Here is a 26191-nt window from a genome sequence, read left to right as displayed (position 1 = left end):
GTGCCCCAGTGAGGCCCATACATAGACTCAGCCTCCCCCTGTGCTCACCCTTACTTCCACACCAGCTGGTACCCCTGGGGTCTGTCAGTACTGCTTCTGACCTGCTCTCTGCCACCTCCATCCCAGGGAAACCCAGGACCTCCAAGATGGCAGGTCCCTAAGGGCATCTTCTGGTCCACTCCCCGCCACCCCACTCCACTGGCCATGGAAGAAGCCTGTGCCCAGCTCTGGGGCCGCCGCAATCCAAGAATCAGTTCCCTGCCCTCAAGAGACCACATCAGGAGGGAGCCAGACACAGCAGTGATGGAGACACCACAGGGGGTTCTGGAAACCCAAGCCCGGCAAGAGACCGGGCTTCCAGGAAGAGGCAGATGGGCACTGACTCCTAACAGATGGGGAGGGCGCATGGAGGGCCGTCCAAGTTCAGGGCACAGCACAAATAAATGTAGGGAACCTAAGCATGGCAGGAGGGCAGAGTTCAAGGTCAGCATGGTAGGAGTAACAAGTTTGACAGAGCCAGGCCACACAGAACCCTGTAAAGGATGCGACAGGAAAGGGGGGGCGTGGTCGGGGTGCCCAGGAAGCATTGAGTGGGGGCACAGGAGCCTGAAGGTATGAAGGCCCGAGGCAGATGAGCTTATGCCAAGCAGCTTGGGTGGGAATCTAAAGTTGGGTTGGAGCAGAGGAGGGCAGTGTTCTGGAGAGGAGAAAGAGGTCACGGGCATAGGGGGCTTTGGAGGGGAGCAACTTCTAAGGGGGAACCTTAGCGAAGTGACATCCCAGCCTGGGTGGGTTGAGTAGGACCCCGAAATGGGCCTTTGGTCCCTTCCTGGGCAGGGCTGGACTGAAGGCTAAGGTGCTGAGGGACAGTGGACAAAGGTGGTGCCGAGGAGAGGGACAGTCTGTCGAAATGAACATAGGAGGGGAAGAGGTCAAGTGAAGGTCAGAAGGCCCAGGAGAGAAATGAAGTTGAGAGGAGCAGTCAGAAGGTCCTAGAGTGAAGCTGAGGGAAGAGGCAACCCACCATCTGGGACTTGTCCCTAATTTCCAGGGTGAATCCACATCCTGCCTTCTGTCCATGCCTTGCTCACACCTCCACTACCCTGGGAGGGCCGGGTGGGCTTCTGGTTCCTTGTATGGCCATGAGAAACAGGTCCAGAGAGAAAAGTCCCGAGCTTCTCAAAGAACATGCTGGGTCAGTCACCAAGCCCTTGGAGCTCAGGCCTCCTGAGTGGCCGGGGCATTGTCCCACACAGGGGCACACACACCCATGCCCGCACGTGTGTGTCTGTAGTACATGACCTGATGGGAGAAACTTAGACAAGTGATGTGTGGTCCTGCTCGTCTCTTCCTCCTGCCCTGGGCCTGATAACCTTCATGTGATGTGATGGGTTTTTTTAAAAGGATGAAAGAAACTTTGGTAAATTACACCAGGTCTTCTTTCAGAGGGAGGAAGGCTGACGAAGCTGGCAAAATTATGAGAAATTCCACCTGGCTCCCCAGGGGCTGGTTCACGTGGAGACAGGTTTCATGCTGGCAGCTGAGGACGTGCCAGCTAGGTTGGCGGGTTCCGACCCACATGAGCCCCCGAGGGACTGTGCTGCTCAGGGCAGTGCTTGGAAGGAATCAAAGCAGCCTTGGAGTCTACCTGGCCCAGCCCTTGGCTCGGGCTCCTCACCACCAAGGTGCCTCCATACGGCAGGACTCTGGGGCCACAGCCCAAAAATGGACCTGGTGCAGTATATTGGACTTAATGGCTTAAATCTCACCAGGGAATCTCTCAAAGGTGCCCAGTGCAGGACCCAGGAGTCAGCAGCAGTGACCCGGCAGGGCAGGGCCCCAAGAGCTGGGCCTGCCCTGCTGCCTTTAGCATGAGGCCACGTAGGGCCACTCGCATCCCCTCCCAAAGCAGCCTGATACCAGAGCTGAAGTCTCCCGCTTCATCTGTGGTTCCTGACAACTGCTCTGTAGACTCACGCTGGTCCCTGCGAATGTTCTGCCAGCCCCCAGAGCCCCCTTTCCTCGCCCCGTACCCTGTTCATGTTTTCGTATTGACTGTGGTTCCCGTTGAAAGATAAAGCATTGAAGCCAGTGGAATTTCTGTCATCACCTGAGTGCCACTTCACCTCCTTTCCTTTCCAGGAATGAGTGTCTTGGAGTGTATGGCTTTTCTATTTCTGATGTGAAAATGTCCACTTTGGAGATTTCCCTGGCAGTCCATTGGTTAAGACTCCGTGTTCCCAAAAGCAAGGGCAACAGGTTCGACCCCTGGTCAGGAAATTAAGATCTCACATGCCATAGGGCACAGCCTAAAAAAATAAAATAAAATTTTTAAAAGTTTTTATTTTATTTTTAAAATTTAAAAAAATTAATTTTTTTTTTTTTAATCCACTTTGGGGTTCATACCAGTAATAGGACAGAGTGGGTTTTTTAAATGTCCTCCTATGACAAAATGTAAGCTAGCAACCATCCTTGGGGGCTCAGAATTATCCTGTCTGATCTGAAATTCAAGCCTCGGGACACCAGGCTCCCCAGCCTAATCTCTTTCTTCTTTAGAAGCCACCCCTCCCTTCTTCGTATTTTTCCTGGGAAATTGAAACACAGGCTGCCCCTTGTGGGTGGGGACCAAGGGGACACAGGGAATGAACACGTGCAGGCCTGGGGCTGGAGAGACGAGTGCCCCTTCCAGAGGGGAACCACAACTCGAATGAGCTTTTTCCCGTTACATGTATTCTGACCTTTTTTAAAAAAAGAAAAAAATTCCATTTTACTAATTTTTTTTATCAACTCATGGAGAATTCGTATGGCTGGTAAGGGAAAAGGTCAGGGAGCCCGTCGCTGCCAACAACAGTGTGGGCGTCACATGACAGCTCCCCCTCCGCCAGGTGCCCTTTGCAGCTCAGAGTGTTTGTTGTTTTCCCTACAGTTTTAGTTGCTGGATTTTTGGTCTGGGTTTGGGGTGTTTGTTTTTCATCTGTTCCAGTGGTTGTTTCATCTTATTTATTTATTTTTGGTTGCGCTGGGTTGTCACTGCTGTGCGAGGATTTTTCTCTGCTTGCAGTGAGTGAGGGCAGCTCTTCATTGTAGTGCTTCTCACTGGAGGGTCTTCTCTTGTTGTGGAGCACAGACCCTAGGGCATTCGGACTTCAGTAGTTGTGGCACACAGGCTTAGTTGCTCCACGGCATGTGGAAAATCTTCCTGGACCAGGGATCAAACCCGTGTCCCATACATTGGCAGGCGGATTCTTAACCACTCTGCTGCTGCTGCTGCTAAGTCACTTCAGTCGTGTCCGACTCTGTGCTATCCCATAGACGGCAGCTCACCAGGCTCCTCCATCCCTGGGATTCTCCAGGAAAGAGCACTGGAGTGGGTTGCCATTTCCTTCTCCAATGCATGAAAGTGAAAAGTGAAAGGGAAGTCACTGAGTCGTGTCCAACTCTCAGCGACCCCATGGACTGCAGCCCACCAGGCTCCTCCATCCATGGGATTTTCCAGGCAAGAGTACTGGAGTGGGCTATCACCAAGGAAATCCGACTGTTTCATATTTAAGTTGAAAGCATGCTTAATATAGAAAGTATGGGTCAGGTGTATCATGAGACAGGTGCCAGATGTGCCTGGAGTGGATGGATTCAGGAAAGGTTGGAAGAAGGGGCCGTGGAGAGGGCAGGAGGGCAGGTTTGAGTGCCATGCTGCCTAGAAGGTGCCATTGGATGGGAAGGCAAAGCCACCCGTACCTGCCATGTTTAAGTCATGGGTCCTGTCAGCCTGCTCTGTCCACACTGGTGCACTTCTCTTTACCCCCTCAGAATCCAGCAAAATGGGCATCAGGACGGGAGGTCGTGGTGAGTGAGGTCATGCTCATAAAGCTCTGAGCAGTCAGAGTCGTCGGGACACCCACCACTCATGTCACAGGCACTGTCCGCCCGCACATGCACCTTCCCCAGGCCACAAGTTGTACGAGAACAGAGCCAAGTAAGGATTCTCCAGGTCCCTGACTGTCTGTGGATGTACCTGCTTAAAGAAGGTGGTGGACAAACAGGCAGGCACCCACTTAGTCTGAGGCGGCAGGAAGAAGGGACCCACAACACCAGGATTTCCCATTCACCTATGCATCTTCCCCTATTGTCAGCCCTGGGGCTCCAGCGCCCTTCTTGCTAAGCTGCATCTTGCTTCATTATTATGGAAATATTTTAATTATGCAGATATGTTTTTAGACGGTTTTACATATGTATATTATTTACTCATTAGACCATAACAGCTCTGGAAATTGGAAATCTGTATTTAGTATCTATCAGTACACAATACAGAGCTAATATGGGGCCTGCAGGTGGGGAGGGAAGCAGGGTGGCAGGGGCAGCAGTCCTGCACTGGGCAGGGGCTTTGGGGAACCCTGGTACTTACCCTGTAACACCAGGGTTGGAGGGGGGTGGGCTCGGAGCCGCATCTGAGAGTCCAGTTACTGATACCCCCCTCCTGGGGACAGGGCAAGGAACCGCTCTGGGAAACAGGTCCGGAGACCTGTGGCCAACCAGCCAGGCCCCACCTGGCCAGACCTGATCCTTCCCTGGGAGGTTCGGCGTTCAATGCTGCTGGCAGAATTACTGATGCTCCCTCCGCCATTTCCTCACCAGGGGCCCGGGGCAGTGGCACTCATGCTCGGTCCCCTCACAGGACAGGGAACAAAAGAGCCCACCTCTCAGGTGTCTTCCTAGGGGTGGGCTGGGAAGGGTGAGGAAGGGATGCAGCCTTGCACCTGTTGTTGGATGAACTGTGCCATCAGTCCAGGGCAGCTCCAGGGGCAGTGTCTGTGTCTGTCTGTCATCATCACCTTCTTTGCTACCCTCTGGCGGTGTTCTCAGGGCACCTACTTGGTGCTGGGACTTTACTCTGAGCTGGCTGCCCCTGACCTCCATCTCAGAGCCCCAATCACAGCTTCTGCCAGGCTCAGCCCCCATTGGCACAACTCTCAATATCCTGTGCCCCACAGGTTCAGGGGCTTTTATCCTAAGCCTCTCATATCGTCTTGGAAGAGAGAGTAGCTGTAACTAATTAAGACCAAAAAAACTCCTACAGTCTGTCCCTCTGGGCTGCACAAAACAAATCCTGTTTGGTGGGCAGTTGCTCCCCAGATCCTTGCAGGCTAGGCCAGCACGGGGCAGGGTGGGGGTGAGAGACAGGTTTTCCAGGTGAGAGGGGTGGGAAGGAGGCCAAGAAGAAGTGGGGTCCCCAACATGGGGGGAGGGAGCGGGACCTCAAAAAGGATGGAGCACCCTGAGGGCTCCAACCCCCACCAGGCCCAAGCCTCACCCCTCCCAGTACTCAGTGGAGTCTTACCCTCCAGATGTTGGCCTCTGAGGAGCACCCGCTGTGGCCCCCAGGTCCCTTATCTCAGGTCACAGTCTGTCTCAGCTCCACAGCAATTGAAAGACTTTGAACTTAGTGAAATTCAAAGGTGTCTGTGCAGGGGGCTGCTCCCCTAGGGGAGCTTTGTCCACAGCTCAGCTCTCCTCTTTCTTGCCTTTTCCTGTAAGAACAGTTTCCAGAGCTGAAGGAAATTGATTGTTAAGTGAAACCCTCTGATAATTGCCTCTGAAATGCCCGCTGTTACCGTGATTGACTTGGCCGTGAACAGCCCTGCTCAGCAGTCCTACCACGGTTCCCTCCAGTGCCCTGGCCACGATGGAGACATCGCAGGCCAGGAAAGCCACCATAAGCAACTTCATAGCAGCGTCATCCTCACAGGTAGCCCTTACCCTCCGGGATGTGATGAAGAGTCTCAGAGAGGTTAAACCACATGCCTAGGGTCATGTAGCTGACCGGGCAAGTCCAAACTCCAGACTTCACCCAGTTCCACAGACATTCCTACTTTGATTTATCAGATGGTCATTGTGTACTTCCTTTGCAACCCACTCCAGTATTCTTGCCTAGAGAATTCCATGGACAGAGGAGCCTGGCAGACTACAGTCCATGGGGTCGCAAAGAATCGGACACAACTGAGTGACTAACACTCTCAGTGCTCATTGTGTACCTACTACATGCTAGGGGTCAGGTTTCTGTGAACTTGCCAGCTGTCAGATATAGCCACCACCAAGCTCAGAGCTCAAGAGGAAAAGCAGAGGGTTTTCTGAGTTCCGTGATGGGGAGAGATGGCAGCTTGGCAGGGATCAGGGAGTGGTTAGGAGGAGAATGGAGTCTGAGCTGATGCCTCAAATGTGAGGAAAGGAAACAGGCTGGAGGAATCTGGGCAGGAGTGCAGAGGAAGGAGCAGGATGTGCAGGGGCCTGGTACCAGAAGCACGAGACACTGCAGGTTGCTCTGAGAGCAAAGCCCAGAAGCAGGGAGCCGGTCCCAGGGAGCAGGCATTCAGGGTCAGGGGTGGGAATGGAGCACATCTCCCATGGACAGGCGGGAGCCCTGAGACAGACAGAACGGTGTTCCCAGCACTGCCCGTGCCCTGCCGGGAGTCTCTCTAGATTCTCCTTTACTTCTGGACCTCAGTGTCCTTCCCATCCTGTCTCCCCCAGGCCATCAGGGAGACCAGGAGGAGGTGGGAGGAAAGTGCAAGGAGGATGAACCTCAGGGCAAGGTGAAGACAGAGCTGTGAGCTGTCTCCCAGCGAGTCCTGAGCAAGCCTGAGTGCTGTGGGCTCTCTGGAGATGGGTGCCCAGCGGAGGGGAGGGGGGCCCGTGGACTGGCCAAGGGCGAAAGGAGGCTTGCAGAAGAGGTGAGGAGGTGACAGTCCGATAAGTCTGACTGAGGTAGTGGGGCACACATCCCAAACAGAAAGCAGGGATAACAAGGAGGCCCAGAGGTTGGCGAGGGACCACGTGCTTAGAGCCAGCAAGGGGGACACCAGCGTACTCGGCGTTATGGGCAGCTTCCGGTGGTGGGGGCAAGGGAGCTGCCAAGAACTTAGCTGCCCTCTAATGTATAGGCAGGAAATTGAGGGCTGGGGGAAGAAGTCAGGATTTGAACCGAAGGCTCCAGGATCCCAGATCTGATCCCTGCCCGGGGCCCCTCGTGCGAACTCCTGTCCTCTCTCCCCTCTCACCCTGAGACCCAAGGGACCCCAAACCTCCACAGCCTGCCCCGTCCACCCCCATCCAACTGCCTCAGCCCTTCCTCCCTCACCACCAGGCCAGTGTATTTAGCAGTTTCCACACGTCTAGTGCCTGGGGATGGACTGATTGATCTGTAACACTGAAAAAATAATAATGGCTTGATCGTTACTGAGGATTAAAAGTAATCCTTTTGCTGTGGCTATTGCAACTCCGTTATTCAGGAGTCAGCGGGCTGACCTGGGCCTTTGAGCCCATGGGATTCCATAAGTTCAAGGAGGCTGGGGGCTGGGGCCCCCCCTCCCTGGTCTCCCTCACCCTGGCCGCTAGCCTGGAGAGCCCGAGGGGCCATTGGCCCCCATGTTCCTGAGGCCCGTGACTCCCAGGGTCAGACCTAAGCCCTCAGAGGGTGAGGGAGCAGGCATCCTCCACCCAGCGGGGGCAGTAGGGGCCAAAGAAAAAGTTCCTCAAGGGCTTGTCCCAGTTTGGAGATTTCAGCTAGTGTCACTTTGGTCTTTGCAACCCCATCAACCCTGTGGCTTTTCCGTGGGAAGGGCTCTGATCTGGTTGTTCCCACGTGTGTTCCAGCCTCATCCTCCATGAAATGGCAATGGCTCCAGGCCCACTCCAAGAAGGGTCTGGGGTCCCTGGGAAAGTGGTGGGCCACCAGGCAAGGAAAGAGGGTGTGCAGTGACTGCCCGAGGCTCGCCCCTTGAGGGGTGGCCCCAGGGAATGCTCCTGGGGCACACATATTCCCATCCAGGCCCAGTGGTGGGCATGCATGGTCAGTGGTCAGTTAACAGGAGTGACAAGTGTTGTTAACCCCTTGTGTCACACAGTATGTCCTCTGCCGAAGGGCACTGCCAGCTGTGAATCGGGGACCATCAGGGGCTCGGCATTGGGTAGGGGTGCTTGTGGTTTAAGCTGAGAGATTGCCCCTGAATGGAAAGGGAGGAGCAGAGGTTGAGTGCAAGGGAGCTCCTGGGGTCTCAAAAAAGCTTTGCCTTTTCTGTGCAGAGCCACAGGTAACTGCCAAAGGTTTAGGGGTTTGTGGAGAAGCAGGACTGTCATGCACCCCCAGATCCACATTTCAAAAGCTCCAGGTGTTGTGCGGAGAAAGATGGTGAAGGGCAAAAGAGGACGCAGGAGCCTGGGCTGGGGATGATCAGTAAGGTGGTTAGAGCAACATTAAAAAAATTTTTTTTAATTTATTTTTATTTATGGCTGTGCTGGGTCTTTGTTGCGGCACACAGGCTTAGTTGCCTCGCAATATGTGTGATCTTAATTTCCTGCCCAGGGATCAAACCCACGTCCCCTGCTTTGAAGTTGGATTCTTAACCCCTGGACCACCAAGGAAGTCCCAAGAGTTGCATTAAGGGTGAGATGTAGGGGGTAATAGTCACAAGGTGGATGGGCTCATTCCAGGAGGAGGTGTTATATGCTCCAGTGGGCCTGAGGATTACCCTCAGAAAGGTACCTAGGCATTCAGGAGGGGCCAGGACTGGAGTCAGGATCCAGGAGCCATCTGGGAGAAGAGAGGCCTGTAGTTCCTAAAGCTGGATTAAGGTAGGGTGGGGCCCAGCCAAGCAAGTACGGCAGTAACAGGTGGGCAGAGGATAGAAGCTACAAAAAAGACAGGTGGGGTGGCAGGAGGCTGTTGCAATGTGAACTGAAGGGGTTTGACTCTGAAAGGGACTTCCCACCCTGCCCCATGTCCCCAGGCCTCACAGCCTTCCCAGTATTCAGTGCTCTTGGCCAGAGGAGGAGGGGGAGCCAGGCCCAGCGGGAGTAGGGAATAGCTCTGAGCAGCCTTTCTAACAGCCAGAGGTGACATCCTGCCCAGAGGGTGGAGGCTGCAGCTCTGTACGGATCCCACCAGGCCCCACCATGCTGGAGGGGAGGAAAAGCTGGTCTCTCATTTCCCCCGGTGTGCAGCTGCTGGGCTTTATTTTAGAATCTCTCCTCTGGGGCCCACAAGCCATCGGGCCTGGACTGAGGGATGGGAGCGTTTGTCTTGAATACCAAGGGGCCAGGGTCCTCTGAGTAGGAGCTGGAGGCCAGAGGGCAGGACCCTACTGCATCACTCGTGGGGTCAAGTGGGAGAGGACACTGGGGATCAGAGCCTCTCCCCAACCATGAGCCGCTCTGTTCCTCCCCGGGTGTGGTGGACCCTGTGGAGCGTGCCCTCGGACCTTGGTCATGGGCTGCACAAGGCAAACTCAACAGTGAAGGCCCAGCCCGACCCAGGGTCGCTCTGTGACCTCAGGCAGACTGCTCACATCTCTGTGCCTGGGCATCCTCAACCGAGGACACCCCAAGTGTGCTGTGGATGGTGACAGGTACACCTGATGTGTTGCTGGCCTGGGGGTGGTGGTGGTCAAGCCTGGATGCAGCAGGTGACCAGTTCAGGGTGAGTCGGCATTACCATTAATAAAACTTCACTCAGTTCCATGCGAGGCCCTAAAGAGCCAGGCTCAGTTCTGTCTTCAGAAGCCTCAGTTCAGTCGCTCAGTCATGTCCGACTCTGCAACCCCATGAACCACAGCACACCGGGCCTCGCTGTCCATCACCAACTCCTGGAGTTTACTCAGACTCATGTCCATTGAGTCAGTGATGCCATCCAACCATCTCATCCTCTGTCATCCCGTTTTCCTCCTGCCTTCAATCTTTCCCAGCATCAGGACTTCCTAAAGGGGCAGGATCCACGAAATCCATAAAATCAGAATCTCTGGGCAGTGAGGATTCAGGCCCAGAGGGTAGCCAAAGGGTTTCTGTGCCTCCTGCAGGAAGCTCTCCCTGATATCCTAAGTTCCCACAGCTCTGAGCTTCCCCGAAGCACCTCAGCTACTCCTGCCCTCCTTGTTCTGCCTGGCGATGTGTCTGTTTTCCCTTCTGGACCATGGAAGGCAGGGCTGGCTCTGCCACGTCTCCGCACATCAGCATGGTCTGGTGCCACGCGTACTGGGTAACAAAGTGCAGGATATACAGACAGCTGTGCTCAGAGGCACAGGGGCCTCAGTGGAGGAGGCCACAGGTACCAGCGCTGAATGATGCGCCAGGCTTGTGTGGATGGAAGGGTTGGAGATCGCTGCTAGGAAGGGGCTCGGGAAGCCAGGACAAGGACGATGGTGGTGGGTCTGGGTGGGCAGGGGTGGGCTGTGGGCACTTCCTACTGGGCCCTGAGCAAGCTGGGAGCAAAGCTGCATCAGCGAGGCACTGTCTCTTGTGGCATTTGATCCTGGACTGGGGAGGGCCTTCCTCTTCGCGCTGGGGTGACGCTGGTTTGTAGCGAGTAGAGAGGGTCAGTGAGTTTGGCTGCAGCGCCTAGGTCCTCAAACATCTTGGGGATCCCCCTGCCATCCGGTGGGCTGGAAATGTGACTGAACTGAAGTCCGAGTCCCATGGGGATGCCACTTGGGTCACTCTGTGCAGGCTTCACCTTTCCTGTGGGTGGGGGAAGGGCCCACAAGGCAAGCTGGAGAATGTGTGGGGCTAAGGAGTCCCTGAGGGGTCTGGCAGGATGTCCAGGGAACCCCTGAGCCACCCTGGCCCCAGGGAGCTCTGGGGACTGAGAAGCCTCTGGGCTGGACACATATCTTCCTCAGCCTCTGACCGCCCTGTGCTCTGTCCCTCAGAGATTGGCTGATGCTGCAGAGAATTTCCAGAAAGCTCACCGCTGGCAGGACAACATCAAGGTAAGAACTGTGGTGGCCTTCCCAGGCCCTGGGACCTGTCCACCCCCAGCAAGGGTGGATGTGAATGCAGGGGAGAAGGGAAGGGGAGGCTGCGCTCACCCATTGGCAGGGCACCAAGGGGTCCATGGTGTGGAGCCAGGAACCTTTGCCCAGCGTTCAGCAAGCATTTGAGGTTTGCGAATATATAATACACTGACGTGGGAGGGCTGCCGGGGGAAAGGGACCCTGTCCCCTTCCCAGACTTCCCTTCCAGAAGGCCCCCAGGCTGGGATCGGGGACCAGGCTGTCTTAGCTGGGAAGTCCTCTTCTTTCGCCAGCAGAGCCCAGAGTAAGTAGAGGCAGGAGATGCTGGGAGCAGGGCTCTGCTTGGGGACAGAGGTCCAGAATGTGGGGGAGGGAAGGAATGCCTCACTGACCCCCAGCCTCATATATCCAGGCAGCGTGTTTGATTTGGGGTAGGCTGGAGACATCTTTTGTGTCAAAGGATCACAGTAAACCCGAAGAGAGACCGAGGCAGGGTTCCTCCCAGGTTCAAGAAACCAACCCCCCCATGCCAAGCATGACCGAGCTTTGAGGGACCAGAGCAGTTGGCAGGGCTCGCTGTGTCCTCCACAGCCACTCGGGACTGTGGCCACGCTTCCCAGTGGTCTCTGTGCTCAATGCAGGGAGAGGCGCCGAGAGCTGGCCCCTGGGAACCAGGGGCCGATAGCGGGTGGGAGACGCCCTGACTCACTGCAGCTCTGAACCCGGTGCCTCTAGGAAGTTGGAGGGACTGTTATTCCTGCTTCACTGAGAGAACCCTGAGGCGCAGAGTGGTTGACCTACCTGAGATTGCCTGTTGGAGGCAGAGTTGCAGCCAGCCTGTCAGATGCCAGGGGGGCTCATGTCTGTGATGTAGACCCTGTAAACCTGCTCCTTCTCCCAGTCCCCATCCCTCCGGTCACCCTGAGCCCCCACCATAGCACTCTTCCTTTGCTCCCCCGGGGGTGCTGGGTGCCACCCTCAGGGAGCCCACATGGGGTTGGAGGTAACTAGCAGATGATTGTCTACAGTGAACACATAAATCAGCCAGTGATTCCCTGGACCCTCCTCCCTCCCTGGGACCTGGGGGCTGGCCTTTTTCTCGCTTCCCATTCCAGCACTACAAACCCAACCCTGGGCCACCGTGCCTCCTCAGCCTCTTGATCAGAAATATGCACAACAGTCACTTTGCACTCCCTGGCCACTTGTACCTGCCCCCGCCTGCAAATATCAGCACCCTGGCGACTCCCAACAAGGCCCAGCTTGAGCCTGCACCCAAGACCCCAGGATCTGGCTGTCCCTGCCTCTCTCATCAACCTGCCTCCTCCCTCCCCTCCTCCTGTACTCCAGCCACACCCAACACCTAACTCCAGCCCCTTCCTGATCTCCCCACCCACTCAGTTCCTCCCTCCCGGAAGCTCAGCTTGTCCTGCATCTTCCCAGTGAGGCTGCTTTGGCTACCCAGCACATCAGCCCCTCCCCTTGCTGGGCCTCCAGAACCCTTGGCTCCTGCTCTGTCCACCCCTTTGTTTATGACGTATCTGCTCCCTCCCCTCCCGGCCCAGGAGAGGCATGAAGAGCAGGCACAGAGCAGGGTGAAGGAATTGGGGAATCAGGGACTGGAAGCCCTCAGCCTGGCTTTCTCTCCCTCCTAGTCCAGGCCCGGAACCGGAAGAGGAGAGGGCTGCCTCAGCCCCAAACCCGTCTTCTCTTCCTGACTCTGCAGAAAACTCAAGGGTCATCTTACTGGACCTCTGACCCCTGACTCCTGATTTTCAGTCAGTCGAGACAGGAACAGCTTATCCCAGGCCAAAGGGGGCACCCCAGGGGCCTACTGGGAAGCAGAGCCCGGGTCTCAGGGGTGTCCAGGTTCTGAGACAGGTGCTTTTGAGGACCCATTCCTCGCACACTGGGCACAGTCACCCAGCAAGTGCTCGCCCTTCTCTGAGTTTTAGTTTCCCCATTTGGCAAAGGCCCAGCTGGAACTAGGGGCTGTCTGTCAGCTCAGATGTGCTGTGTGAAAGGGTCAGGTCATGGAGGTGCAAGCTGGTGATGGTGTGGGTGCACCTCTGCCCATCCTGGCCGTGGAAGAGGGCTCTGCTGGTCCCTGTCCTGACCTGAGATGCTCCCCGCTAGGGCTGTGACCACAGGGCCAGTTGGGCCCAGCCTTGTTGGCCTGATGTTTGTCGCCCACCCCCGCCAGTCCATCAGTCTCCCCGTGTGTCCCACAGACAGGGGAGGGTGATGCCATAGGCGCCCCCTCCTTTCCAGCTGCACCATCAGGTCCATTCTCCTCCCCAGAAGCGGCAAGCTGCCCAGCTTCCGGGCAGAAAGGCATCAGCCCTAATGCTGGGCCCATTAGCCGCTAGGCCAGCCAGCCCTGCCTGGCCTGCCAGGCAGAACTGCCAGGGTAGGAACTGTCCATGCCATGGGGACGTGGGGACTTGAAACTGCTTAAAGGATGGATTTTTGTCCCTTGTAGGCACACCACCCACCCTTGAAACTGTGCCCTTCCCAAAACCTTCAGGAGTGACAGCTAAGGAAGGACCCATATTCCTCCCCAGCACTCAGAAGTGCTCGCAGCCTGTGCCGAGACCCAGGTGGCAAACTCAGGCCCTTTACACAAGCCAGGCCTCCTCCTAGGAAGGTCCTTACCTCCTTCAGAAGGGTAGCACCTCCCACTCCAGTTAACTCCCCAGAGCTCATCTTTCCGGCCACAGCTCTAGGATCGGCCCCCGCTGCCCACAGCACCTGCCTTTGGTGCCCCCATCACGGACGGCTCCCAGTGCAGCTCCCCCAGGCCAGTGGCCCCGAGGGCTCATCTGTCTGCCCTGCCCACGGCTCCTGTTGGCCAGAGGCAACTGAGCCTGACTCAGTGCTGCCCATCACCTGTCCATGTGCCCAACCAGGTGCCCTGTGTGCAGAGTGACCAGAGCCTCGGGCTTCTTACCTCTGAGCGGGGCAGGATGGCACTCAGCAGTTCTGGGCACAGAGGAAACCCTTGACCCGCGGAGCCACACTCGACCCCACTGCATGGCCAGTAGGGTGTGGCCCTGCCTGTGTCAGTGGCACACAGCAGGTCTGCGTGCAGACCTCTGGAAACAGGCAGTGGCGTCCCCCCTCCCACTCACACGCAGGCACACACAATTGCACCATTGACACCAGCCCACGGACTTGCAGGATCCTGCAGTCTGCAAAGTCAAAGAGAACGTGTGGAAGGGAAGTGCCCCCCATGTTCCTCTCCCTGGTCCCAGGTCATGACCCCACACTCCTGGCCGCAGCAGGGGTAGAGAGCCTGTAGCCACAGCCCTGGCTGCAGCTCTTGGACACCGGGGCCCTTGTTAGCAGGCGGCCCCTCCCATGGCCCCTGCAGACAGGCAGCAGGTGCTTTGGTGCGCATAACACTTAGGGTAGATGGAGATGGCCCGCCTGGCGGACACTGTGCCTGGTGCCAGGGCCTCACTGTGCCAGCATTATCCTCCATCTAAATGGTCACCAGGGAGGAGCCGGGCCAGGGCATGGGTCAGTGGTGGGCAGGAGAGGCCATTGGTCCCAGGGCCTCAGTGCCAGCCCCAGGGCCTGCAGGAGACAAAGCCCTGCCCTTGGAAGTGTGATGGAGGAAGCGGTCCTGCCCTGGGGAGTCTGATGGGAGAGACGCAGCCCTTCTCTGGGGAGTCTGATGGGAGAGGCGGCACTGCCTGGGTACTCGAAGGGAAGGCTGTGAAGGCTGGGCTGGGCCAAGGAGCCGGCTGGACAGGACAGGTGGCTCCCCGGCCTGAGGTCTGCCCCAGCCATCGGGCCTGACGCCTGCCTCTCTGCCAAGCCGGCGACAGACGGCTCTCTCGGAAAACAGTCCACTTGGCTGAGCTGAGCTGGCCGTGAGCCAGGGCAGGAAGGCCAAGCGTCCTCGCTGGTGCAGCCGGGGAGCTGGCCTGGGTCCTGCGTGGGGGCCGGGCGAGCAAGCGGCCGTCGGGTCCGACCAAGCCACGGCAGCCACCTTCCATGGCACCAAACGTAGGTGTCAATTGCTATTCCCCGTGCACACCCCACCCCCACTTCCTCGCCCTCTGCCCGCCTGCCAGCATCCCTCATGCTCTCTCTCGGAGAGCGTGTGTGTTGTGTGTATACAAGAGCTGTGTGGGCCCCCAGCCCCACCCCTCACGTGTCGTGTATGCACAGAACGACTCCTGCGGGGAGACGTGCGTGAATTCAGAGGGGTGATCCCCCACTCCCTGCCCGGTTTCAGCAGAATGGCCCCTAAAATAGCAAGCAATGAAGGGAGTGTCAAAGGTGTCAACCCTGGACATCAAGGACACGTGTCTCACCCCAGCCAGGGGGTTTCTTCCATATTAAGGCCCTTCCTGGGGCTGTGGAGTTGTCAGCACAAGGGAGCCCACTCATGGGTCGAGTCGGCCCGAACCCCTGGAGAGGCCTTGCTCCCTGTCCTCTTATCATGATAATTCTTATTTTACAAGTGGAAAACCAAAACCCCAAGGTGGAGCCTCATGGAGGCCGAAGGGTTTAACAGGCACCCGTGCCTTATCAATGAGATGGAGGTGACCCCAAGGAGTCCTCATGGGGCCACAGAGACTTGTAAGGCTTCAGCCTCAGTCCCCACTCACTGTTCAGGATCCCAGAGCTCACATATTCAGGCACGGCCAGGAGGCCAGGACCCTTTGCCAGGGCCCCTGCATGTAATCACTAGGTGGTACCGCCTCCTCGTTGTGTATCAGAGGCGGGGGCACCTGCAAGCCAAAGCAGACACAGAGGCTTTCCAGGGACCGACCCTAATGACCCTGTCCCGCCACATCCCCACTTCCACATCACATCAGACATAGTGACCGCAGCTGGTTTACAATGTATTTTCACACATGTGACCTTGCCTGCCACCATCCAAAGCTAATGCCATTCTCTACCAAGGAAGGGGCATGGGCTGGCCCTCTCAAGGTGGGAGAGGTAGGGAGGAGTCCTGCCCACGTGTATCCGAGCCCCTGGGGGACAAAGTGTTGTATTAGTCGCTCGGTCGTGTCCGACTCTTTGAGACCCCATGGACTGTAGCCTGCCAGGCTCCTCTCTGTCCGTGGAATTCTCCAGGTAGGAATACTGGAGTGGGTTGCCATTTCCTTCTCCAGAGGGACAAAGACTGCATACAGATTCCTGAGCCTCACAGACTGCCTGGAGGGGGGCTAGAATCCTTCTGTGTGACACATTCCCCCCGTGTCACTGATGCCACCAGCATCTCATCCTGCACTGAGACCAGGACAGAGAGACAAAGGAAGCCACTGGAGCAGCTACAGGGATGGCCCAGGTGAACGCCAGAATCCCAGGGACCTTCCCAGGTCAGGCAGGACCCAGGCCCGGCCTGTGAGGGGATCCCCGAGGAGGGTCCCTGTGAGGGTCCCTGTGGAGGCCTGCAGCCACCAACCCCCACCCACGCCCTTTCCTGCCCTTGCAGAAGGTTTGCCTAAAAAGTTGGTGAGCGAAGCCACATGTTCTAATCTGCAGTCCTCCCACTGTGCCTGCCTGTCTTCATTACGGAGGGAAAGAGCATCCGAGCCCTGTTTATAACCCCCTTTTAGATAACAAATCACATTTTCTTTTCGCCAGCGAGTGTGTTGAATTGATATTTTTCCCCTCGGTTTAATGGGTTTGTGTGTTCAGGAATGATCTTCATCAACCGAAACTCCTTATTGTGTTTGATGTAATGTCAGCTTTCATTACGCACTTCGGTCAGAGCCGGGCCCAGGGAAAGGCCGAGCACCCTGGAGCCTGGGCCCCAGCCCTTGCCCCTACCCTGGGCCTACCTGAGCTCCAGTCTGCCTGGACTGGTGGGTGGGCAGGTGCGGGAGGGGTTGGAGATGAGTCGAGAAGGCAGGATGGAGCCAGGGCGCAACTCCTTTTTCCCTCCCTGCCTTAGTGTCCTCTTCTGTGTAACGGGGTCATGGGGCTGTTGGGAGAATCCTATACTGCAGTGTGTGTGAGGCCCTGTTAGACACAGCAGATGCCTCACAGGACTGAAACTTCAGTCTTTCAGTCGTCAGGAGGTTGTGGTCTTACCCAGGCGTGGTGCCAGGTGTGTAGTCAATGTTCCAGAATGTTCAAACTATGCCCATAGGTCCAGCCAGTGCCCGGCACCCCAGACCTCTGATAGGAAACAACCCATACAAGCCTGAGTACCAGCCATCTCAAGCCTCACACCCAGCACCTGGACAGTCACCAAGGCTAAGCTCCTCCCTGAAGCCTGAGGAACCTGAGCCCAGAGAGGGAATAGCATAGCCCTGAGGTCACGCAGCACATGGGACCCAGCCAGGTCCGGGCAAAGGGTAGCCCATCATGGAGTAAGTGCTGGCTCGGTGTTTTACAGCCAGACCTCTGGGAGCAGACTTGGTCATCATTCCCACTTGCAGACCACAAAGAAACAGGCTCCCTGGCGAACAAGGGCCCACTAGGGCCATGCTGCAGGTTCCTGCGGAGGAGCTCCAGGGGAGGGCGGCTCAGACCGTGGCCCTAGCTTGAGCCCTGCCCTAGGGTCATCGAGGTGGGGTGGGGTGGCCCATCCTGAGCGGTGGCGCCTGATGGCACCAGATTCACCTTCTGGCGGCCTCTGTCAGCCGGGCTCAGTTCTGATTAAAGATCATTAAACATGAAATTAGCCCGTTTGTGTTACGGGTCCCCGGGGTGGCCGGTGATTATGACGTGCAGATGGCCGAGAACCCCGGCAGCGGGCAGGAGGGCCAGGCCAGGACGGGCGGCGCTAGCAAAGGCAGGCAAGGCTGGGAGGCAGGCGCGGGGGCCGGGTTTTGTTTTCTCCTGCTCCTGTTGTGCAAACCCCCTTGCATTTCACAACAAATCACAGATAATTAATAAGTACATGCCCGTAATGAGCAGGCTTTTTAATAGAAGAAATTGGAAGATGCGGTGTCGAGTCATTTCACTCTGTCCCAGTCTTGCTCTATTTTTCCGTCTTCCCCGCTTTCCCCTTGGTTACTGCCTCAGCCAGAGTCTCCGTGGACAGGCCAGCTGTCAGCCTACCTCCCGGCAGGGCTGCAAGGCAGAGACCCTGGTCCTGGACTCAGGGAGCCCTGGGGGATCCCACCCCAACCCCGGGGTACCACATCCTCCTGGTGCCTGTGAGGGCCCCTGAGGATGGTCTGGCTGGGGTAGGGGTCAGGCCTCCCCAGCCTGACTCATCCAGCCCTCCCTGGATGGCAGCTCTGAATGGGGGAGAGGGTGGTGTCTGCCTCACCCCCAGGGGATCTAAGGGGACCATTCCAGCCAGGCCTGAGCTGGGGGTCCTGGCTGCACCTCAGGAGACCATGACTGTTGAGGCCTCTCTCTCCCATCAGGAGGAAGACATCGTGTACTATGACGCCAAAGCCGATGCTGAGCTGGTGAGTGCCCCAACCCTTGTTGGGGGGAGGGGAGGAGCTTCCAGAGCCACGCCCCCTTCTTCTGAGACCTGCAGCCTGAGCTGGCAGGAGAGTGTTAGGACTCAGCATTCTGAGTCTGGCCTTGCAGGACTGTGGTCCCACAGCCCCCACTCTACACCTCTCACCACTCCCTAGAGATCCTGACCCCTCCAGGCTGTATCTCTGCAGCACCAAGGGGCACAGCTTCACTGCACAGTGTGGGGCGGGCCCAGCCCGTCCCTGGGCAGGATGGTGAGGCCCATGGACCTTCTCCCCTCGGTCAGATCAGGCGCGTCGGGAGGGCAGAGGGCTGCTGCGTGCTGGGAGAACATGGGGAGAGAGGGAGCAGGTGGGGAGGGCTTCCTGGAGGTGTGGCAGGCAGGGCCGGGTGCTGGTGAGTTTCAGGTCAGTGCAGGTCTCTTTGCTGTGCTGAGGGGACCGTGGCTTCAGTGTGCGGCCCACCGCACAGTCAGGCCCCACCATCAGCGCTGGCCCCAGGCTAAGTCATCTCGCCTCGTCCCACCCCACCTTAGAGGCAGTCTGCAGCCTGTTCTTCAGATGAAGGAGAGGGCTCTGGCTCCTCAGGGGCCACCACCTCTGAAGTGGTGGCCCTGGGACTGGCCAGAGAGCCTGGAGCTACATGGCTCTTCCACCTCCACCTCCCTGACTGTTCATGTCTGCTTGGGCAACCCTGCAACAGAGAGAGGTCGCTGTCACTGGAGGGCTCACATGAAAGATGTGTGACCATTTGAGGTGTGAGGGGGCCTACAGAGGAGCCCAGAGTGTCTGAGGGTGCAGGCACATGGAACAGACTGTTTGGTGAACCTGTCTAGGCCCAAATTCATCTGCCTGCCTTGAGGCAAAAGCAGTTGAACCCCACTCTCTCCTCTGTAAATGAAAGTGTTACAACACCATCTCTGGGGTCACCTGTGCTGGCTGGTGCAGGAGACCCCACGTCTAGACTCCCACTCCCGGGCCTGTCAGCCCCGGGGGGTTGCCTGGGAGCCCCCAGGATGTATCTGATAGCACCAAGAGGTGGGCAGGCAGGAAGGGATTCCTGCAGAGGGTCTGTGGGTGCCAGGCCAGCTTCGGTGAGCCTTCAGGAGGGCAGGCGGGCAGGGGGCCCGAGAAGGCAGAGTGGGTGGGCTAAAGCAGGTGTGCTTCCCCCTTGGCTGAGCCTCCGTGGCTCCCAGAGAAGTAGCTAAAATTATAGCTGGAATCTGAAATTCAAATGAAGAACAAACCTTTAATTAGACCCTGAATCTAATTCCTTACCCCCCTCAGCAGCGGGCTGTAATTTTAGCAATCAGTGCATTAAATATAAACCAGGAGACTGCAGTCGCCCACCATACAAAAGCCCCTGGGCGTGGGGGCAGCACTGAGCGGCTCCTGGGCCTCTGGTCCCCGACCTCCTGCCTGGATTCCCTGTTCCCTGCAGCCCCCAACCCCTACGCCCCCTGCCCCCAGCCCCTCGGACATCTTCTCGGGGGAGGGAAGGCTAGGGATTGCCCAGGGAGGGGGGATTCACCCCAGGGCGGGACTGGGCCAGGGTCAGTTAGGCAAAAATCCCAGCCCTCCCAGCCCCGGTATAAATATCAGCACGCACACATTCCCAACTCTCCTGCCTGTTGTGTTGTTTTGTTTTTTTAATCTTTGCCAGAGGTACAGTTAGAGATCTTTCTAGACCATTTACTTTTAAATTACCAGCCAGAAGGTGGGGGTAGGGGGGAAAGAAGGAAGGAAAAAGTTCGCCAGCTGATAGCTTATCAGAACAGAATCCAAATGTCACATTAGTTGGGAAAGTTGGGAGATTAAATTTTCCAGCGCCCTTCATCTGCCGCTGACATTTCAGGGGCTTTCTTCTCCTGCGCTCCCCCTCCTCCCAGCAGAACGTGAGTCGCTCATGCCTCGGCTCCCCGGCTCTGGCCTCTGTGCTCAGCAGTTGCCTCTGCCCCGGCTTCTGATGGTCTCCCCTAGGGTGGGCTGAGGTGGGCAGCGGGATGGCACCCTGGGTAAGGGGCAATGGGAAGGCAGCAGATGGCTTGGGTTTTGCCATACAGAATCCACTCTTGAAGAGATGAAAAGGGTGTTTGTGCAGGAGGCCCTTCCGGCCAGCCAGCCCCACTGCATGCCCCCATCCAGGCAGTAATTCATTCCCCAGACCTGAGGGTGAACCCACAGCACTCCCCGGGTGGGGAGGGCACAGGTGGCCTGGTGGGGAACATAAGGGGCGTGCCCAGGATCCAGCCAGCAAGCGAACAAGCGGTGGGGTTGGCCATCACATGAGATCCACCTGGGAGAGCAAGAGCTCAGCCTGGTGCTGGGGGTGGTCACGGGCGGGGTGGGGGGCGTTGCTGAGGGGCAGTGCGGGAACCTGTGTCTGGTTCAGCTGCTTGCGCTCCCTCCCCCCAGGTCACAGAGCTCCCCAGCTCTGCCCACCCCCCCACCCCACCCCCCCCCGCCCCCCCCCCCCCTTGCCTGGGTCTCACTCATCTCCCTTTGCCACCCCATCTGGCTTTCCCCATCTTCCCCTTCACTCTCTACTTCCATCTTCCCTTCCCCCTTGCACACCTGCACCCGTGCCTGCCCACCGCCGCCGCCCCCCCTCGGCTGCGGCATCAACACTGTAGTCACAGACCCACTCCCGCCAGCCTGTGGTGGGCGGGGGCACATAGCGCATGCCCAGCCTGCCCGGCGGAGAGATGCTGTAATTGGCACCTGTCACACGGCGGCAGCTCATTTTAGAAAGTCAACGGGGGCCTTGCTAGTCCTGCTGCTAGCAGGCGCCACACACCCCTCCTTCTGAGCCCAGCTCTCCCCCCAGGACTCCCCCCACTCTAGCTCAGCCCCTGGAGCCACCGCACTGCAGGGGGTGGTGCCCCCTCCCCCGCAGGTGGAGCTAGGGCCCTCTCCCTGGCGCCAAAGGAATTTCATGCAGGGGGTGGGTGGGGCCAAGTTGCCGGGTGTCCTTGGAAGCCGGGGGCGGGGGTGTCTTCAGCCCACTCCTCCTCTCTGCCTCCAAGATTCGCCTCCTTTGCTGATCATTGGTTTTCAGGGATGAGGGGAAGGGCTTGCTGATCATTGATGTTCAGGGATGAGGGGAAGGGCTTGGTTTGCTTTTGGTTTTGGAATTCAGGTTTAGCAAATATGGCGATGGTGGATGGGATGTGTGGGGCAGGTGGGAGTCACGGGCCTTCCGGGCAAGGGGTCCATTCCCCAGGTCCCACTGTCTGGGTGTCTCTCCATCTCTCTTTGTCTCTGAGTGCAGTAGTCTCTGATTTCAAGATGTCCCATCTCCCAGATTCTGGCCCCTCTGCCTACAGTCCTATCCAACCCCACTTCACCATTTCCCAGCCCTGACACGACCATGGTTGTCTGGGTTGGGGGGGTTCTCTCTGCAGGACGACCCTGAGAGTGAGGATGTGGAAAGGGGGTCCAAGGCCAGCACCCTCCGGCTGGACTTCGTTGAGGACTCAAACTTCAAGAACAAGGTCAACTATTCATACACGGCCGTGCAGATCCCCACGGACATCTACAAAGGCTGTGAGTGTGCTGCATGATCGGGAGCCGCCCTCCCCACCCATCGTAGGGGCACAGCCCACTGCCTGGGCACTGCCAGGTCCCTGGTGCTAAGTCAGTGCCATCCACCTTCAGCCCCCTACACCCAAGGTCACACGTGCTCACCTCTCAGAGCCGCCCACACACAGGCACCAGGCCACTCTCAGGCACAGCCTCACATTGCCTCTCAGCAGGGTATGCAACGCTGAGCCTCTCCCCCTTGTGCAGGCGTGGTCTCCTGCCTATACCCACGTGCCCACACAAATGCGTGCACATAACTGGTTCCCCCACATGCTGGGCCAAGTCCCCACTGTCCCCAGAGGAGCTCCTCCCCCTGCCCTTGCCCATTCCCTGGCCCCAGGCAGGAAGGGTTGAGGAGCTACCGCAGCAGATGGACACAGGGGTTGGGAGGACAAGGAGCAACTTCTCATTCACAGACATGGACCCTGTAACACCCCGATCATCCTCCTTGGAGGGTGGGGTGGGGCGGGGTGGAGATAGAGGTCAGGGGATTAGATAAAGGGTGGTTGAGATTCCCAGCGCCAGGGACAGTGTATCTTGGCATAATGTGGAGACCAGTTCACTACAGCAAAAAGGATTCAAGTCAGACACAAGGATGATCTTGCTGAAGAACTTGGGAGGTGCAGGGAGGAGAGGCCAAGAGTCAGACACTGACTGGGGAGCTCTGGCTGCAGGGTTGGAGGCTCTGGGGTCTCTTGGTCCTGACATAATTCTGGGGGCACCCACAGGGTAGCCTCAGAATTCAGGGGGCCCACGGGTGGGGGTTCTTGAAGCAAAGGTTCCTGAGCTTCTGAGTGATCTTCAGAAACCCTGGGAATCCTCCAGGGTTCTCAGGGAGGCCCCCTCCACCTTTAGGGTCAGCCAGGCCATCTGGGCAGCCTCAGGCAGGAGTGAGGGTGGATGTCCCCCCACCCCCGCCAAGGACCGCCCACAGGCCACCTGCCTGAGCCAGTGGAGGAGCACTATCGCAGGCAGGCACGCTAATTAAAACAGGAGCCACACCGCCCTCCCCAGTCACCCCTCGCTACCCACACAAATTACATTTTATATGTTTTTTATTTACTGTGTCACTTTTAATTAAATCTGTAATCGCCTGCCTGAGGGGGCATGGTCCCCGTTTCCCAGCTCAGCGTGATCTAAGAGTGTGGGCACGTGAGTGTGAGTGTGTATGCACAGGGCTGAGTAGCATGCCCTTTCCAGGTGGGGGGCTGACTGTAGTGTGTGCACAAGTGTGTCTCAGTAAATGCCTGAGCAGGCAGGTGGTCATGGATACCTGCTGGGACAGCCCAGCCAGGTCCCCTCTCGGTCCTTGACCTGAGTCAGGGACACCCCTCTGCCAGCAGCTAGCGAGGCTCCCAGGGTGATCTGTCTGCCCTAAGCCTCTCCTTGTGCAGATGGGGGAATCTGAGGTCCAGTGAGGGATGGGACCTGCCAGGCAGACTCTCGCAGGGCAGTCAGTACAGTGTGAAACATTGAAGAGTCTGACTTCATTTTTTCCTTAGAGAGAAAAATAGAAATTGTACAACTCACTAAGTTTCTAAATTAGGAACGAGACCATAACATACTGTTCAATAGGCACAACCAATGCTAGAAATGTATTTTGTTTTCACATTACGGTCAGTTAAGAGAAGCCTCGGGGCCAGAGAGAAGGGAGAGAGCGCTGAAGGGGGCAGACAGCAGACAGGCAGCAGAGGCTCCACAGATTGTGAGCAGAGGGAAGAATGCCCTGAAATATGCTGGCGCCCCCTAGGCTGTGAGAGTTGGACCATCAAGAAGGCTGAGCACCGAAGAACTGAGGCTTTCAAACTTTGGAACTGTGGTGCTGGAGAAGATTCTTGAGAGTTGCTTGGACTGCAAGAAGATCAAACCAGTCATTCCTAAAGGAGATCAACCCTGAATATTCATTGGAAGGACTGATGCTAAAACCGAACCTCCAGTACTTTGGCCACCTGATGGGAAGAGCTGACTCACTGGGAAAGACCTCAATGCTGGGAAGGATTGAAGGCAGGAGGAGAAGGGGGCAACAGAAGATGAGATAGTTGGATGGCATCATTGACTCAATGGACATGAGTATGAGCAAGCTCCAGGAGACGGTGAAGGACAGGGAACTCTGGGGTGCTGCAGTGCATGGGCTTGCAAAGAGTCAGACATGACTGAGTGACTGAACAACAACCTAGGCTGTGGGCTGACCCTGGAGCATTTGCTTTTAGTTTTTTCTGGTCCGTGTGGCATGCAGAGATCTTAGTTCCCTGACCAAGGATCAAGCCTGTGTCCCCTGCAGTGGGAACTCAGAAGTGTTAACCCCTGGACAACCAGAGAAGTCTGCATTTGTATCTTTAAATCCCAGCTTTGGGAATTCCCTGGCAGTCCAGTGGTTAGGGCTCCATCATTCCACTGCAGGGGGCACGGGGTCCATTCCTAGTTGGGGAACTAAGGTCCCACATGCCACGCAGCATGGCCAAAAACTTAAGGTCAAACAAAATATAAATCACAGCTCTTCATCTGTTCTAAGTGTTTCTTGAGAGAAGCAAGCATGCTAAGTCGCTTTGCCACCCTATGGACTGTAGCCCACCAGGCTCCTCTGCCTATGGGATTCTCCAGGCAAGAATACTGGAGTGTGTTGCCATGCCCTCCTCCAGGGGATCTTCCTGACCCAGGGATCGAACCTGTGGCTTCTGTGGCTTCTGCATGACAGGCTGATTCTTTACCACTGAGCCACCGGGGAAGCCTCTTGAGAGAAGAGCAGAGCCTTTGGAAGACGTTCTCTGGTTCTCATCTGGGGCATGCATCTTCAGGGAGAGGGGATGGTGTCAGGGCTCCACCAGGGGAGAAAGGAGGTGGGAGAAGTTAGAGGAAGAAATAGCCCCTGGGGGTGCTGCTGGGGGACAGAGGCCTGACAGTAGCAGGCCTGCTGTTTTTCTGAGTGTCCCACATGCAGGGTCAGGTACGACGCACATGTGAGGACATGGGCTACTCGCCTACACTGGGCAGATTTAGGACTGTCCTAAGTTGAGGGGAGTGGGTCATACTGTAAGCCATCCTGAGTCTCTGCCTAGGTTGAGGGATCTACAGATGGAGTCCATCTGTCTGAGAGAAGCCTTACTCTGTGAGTGCGTATGGGGGGAGGGTCTGGCCACCCCTGCACACCAGTCACATGTGCAGCCACAGCGGCTGGAGGAGACGGAGGGTGGGATAACTTGTTGGGGGAGTTGGAAGCAGGACTCATGGGGCAGAGTGCTATGCAGGTATGAGCATGTGTGCCCCTGTGCCCATGGCCACAGTCAGGCTGCTGGGCAGGTGGGTTTAGGGGTGAGGAGGTGACACGTGTCGCTGGAAATAGAGAGATGAGATGTAGGTATGCCTGGTGTATATAGCTGCATGCAGTGTGCAAGGGCAGGCTGTGTGTGTGTGTGTGTGTGTGTGTGTGTGTGTGTGTGTGTAAGCGCACGTGCCAGTGCTGGAGCAGGATCAGGGCACAGCCCCTGCCCCTCCAAGAGCCCCCGCCCCCACCCCTGCCTGTTCCTGGCCCTAGTTGATTAATCATGGAGCTGAGTGGCTTCCAGCTTATCAGGTACCTTAATAGCTGAATAATTCCAGCCCCATCATTGGGCCCTTAATTGCTTTCTTGTGGCTGCAGCCCGGAGTACATGCTGAGTGGGTGCGCTCCCAAGGGGCCAGCAGCAAGCTCCCAGCAGCAGGCCGGACAGGCGTTCAGGCTCAGAGCTCCCTGCCGCCTGGGTGGCCCCTCGGCAGGGGCCACAGGCCCCAGGTCCCCTGCCTGGTCATGTGGGGCCCTGGCTGAGGGCAGACTGAGCTGTTTCTTCAGAGGGGATGAGGACCAGGATGTCTTCGTGGAGGAGCTGGTGCGGCCCCAGCTGAGCCCTGGGGAGTGAGGGAGACCCGAGGAGGCAGAGAACTTTCTGAGTGGGAGGCACAAGTGGGTGTCATCATGAGGTTCAGCAGGGGAACCGCTGAAGCACTTCCCACCCCAGCCCCCTGCTTCCCCCTCAGCCACCGTCATCCTCAATGAACTCAACTGGACGGAGGCCCTGGAGAATGTGTTCATGGAGAACCGCAGGCAGGACCCCACCCTCCTGTGGCAGGTCTTCGGCAGCGCCACGGGAGTCACTCGCTACTATCCAGGTGGGCGCCAGCCCATCTCCCCAGTCCACTCAGCACCCCACCCCCCTCCACCTCCCTGTCCCCTCATCCTGGGTGCGTGGGAGGAGATGGTCACCTTGTCCATTGTGGGGTGGCCTGGCCCACTGCTGCAAGGCCTGCTACCGGGGCCAGCCACTTCCCTGCCAGCACCCCCCCAGTCATCTCCTTTTCTCCCGCAGCTACGCCGTGGCGAGCCCCCAAGAAAATCGACCTGTACGATGTCCGAAGGAGACCCTGGTAAGCGAGCAGGGAAGGGTTGCGCAGGGA

At 57.3% G+C, this 26191-nt stretch overlaps 2 protein-coding genes across 2 annotated transcripts in view; both read left to right on the top strand.

Annotated features, from left to right (window-relative positions):
- NPRL2 (NPR2 like, GATOR1 complex subunit) overlaps positions 1-26191 on the top strand; it is a 130619-nt gene that overhangs the window by 72924 nt on the left and 31504 nt on the right. The window lies entirely within an intron of this gene.
- CACNA2D2 (calcium voltage-gated channel auxiliary subunit alpha2delta 2) overlaps positions 1-26191 on the top strand; it is a 137533-nt gene that overhangs the window by 95637 nt on the left and 15705 nt on the right. Inside the window, exons 4-8 of the mRNA XM_052647292.1 lie at positions 10695-10754; positions 18122-18166; positions 21586-21727; positions 25775-25906; positions 26104-26161. Coding sequence (XP_052503252.1) covers positions 10695-10754; positions 18122-18166; positions 21586-21727; positions 25775-25906; positions 26104-26161 — 437 coding nt within the window. The remainder of the gene's footprint in view (positions 1-10694; positions 10755-18121; positions 18167-21585; positions 21728-25774; positions 25907-26103; positions 26162-26191) is intronic.

This window comes from Budorcas taxicolor, chromosome 1 (assembly GCF_023091745.1).
Source record: "Budorcas taxicolor isolate Tak-1 chromosome 1, Takin1.1, whole genome shotgun sequence".
NCBI lineage: Eukaryota > Metazoa > Chordata > Mammalia > Artiodactyla > Bovidae > Budorcas > Budorcas taxicolor.
Note: the sequence above shows the minus strand (reverse complement) of the source record. Positions and strands in the feature narration are given on the sequence as shown.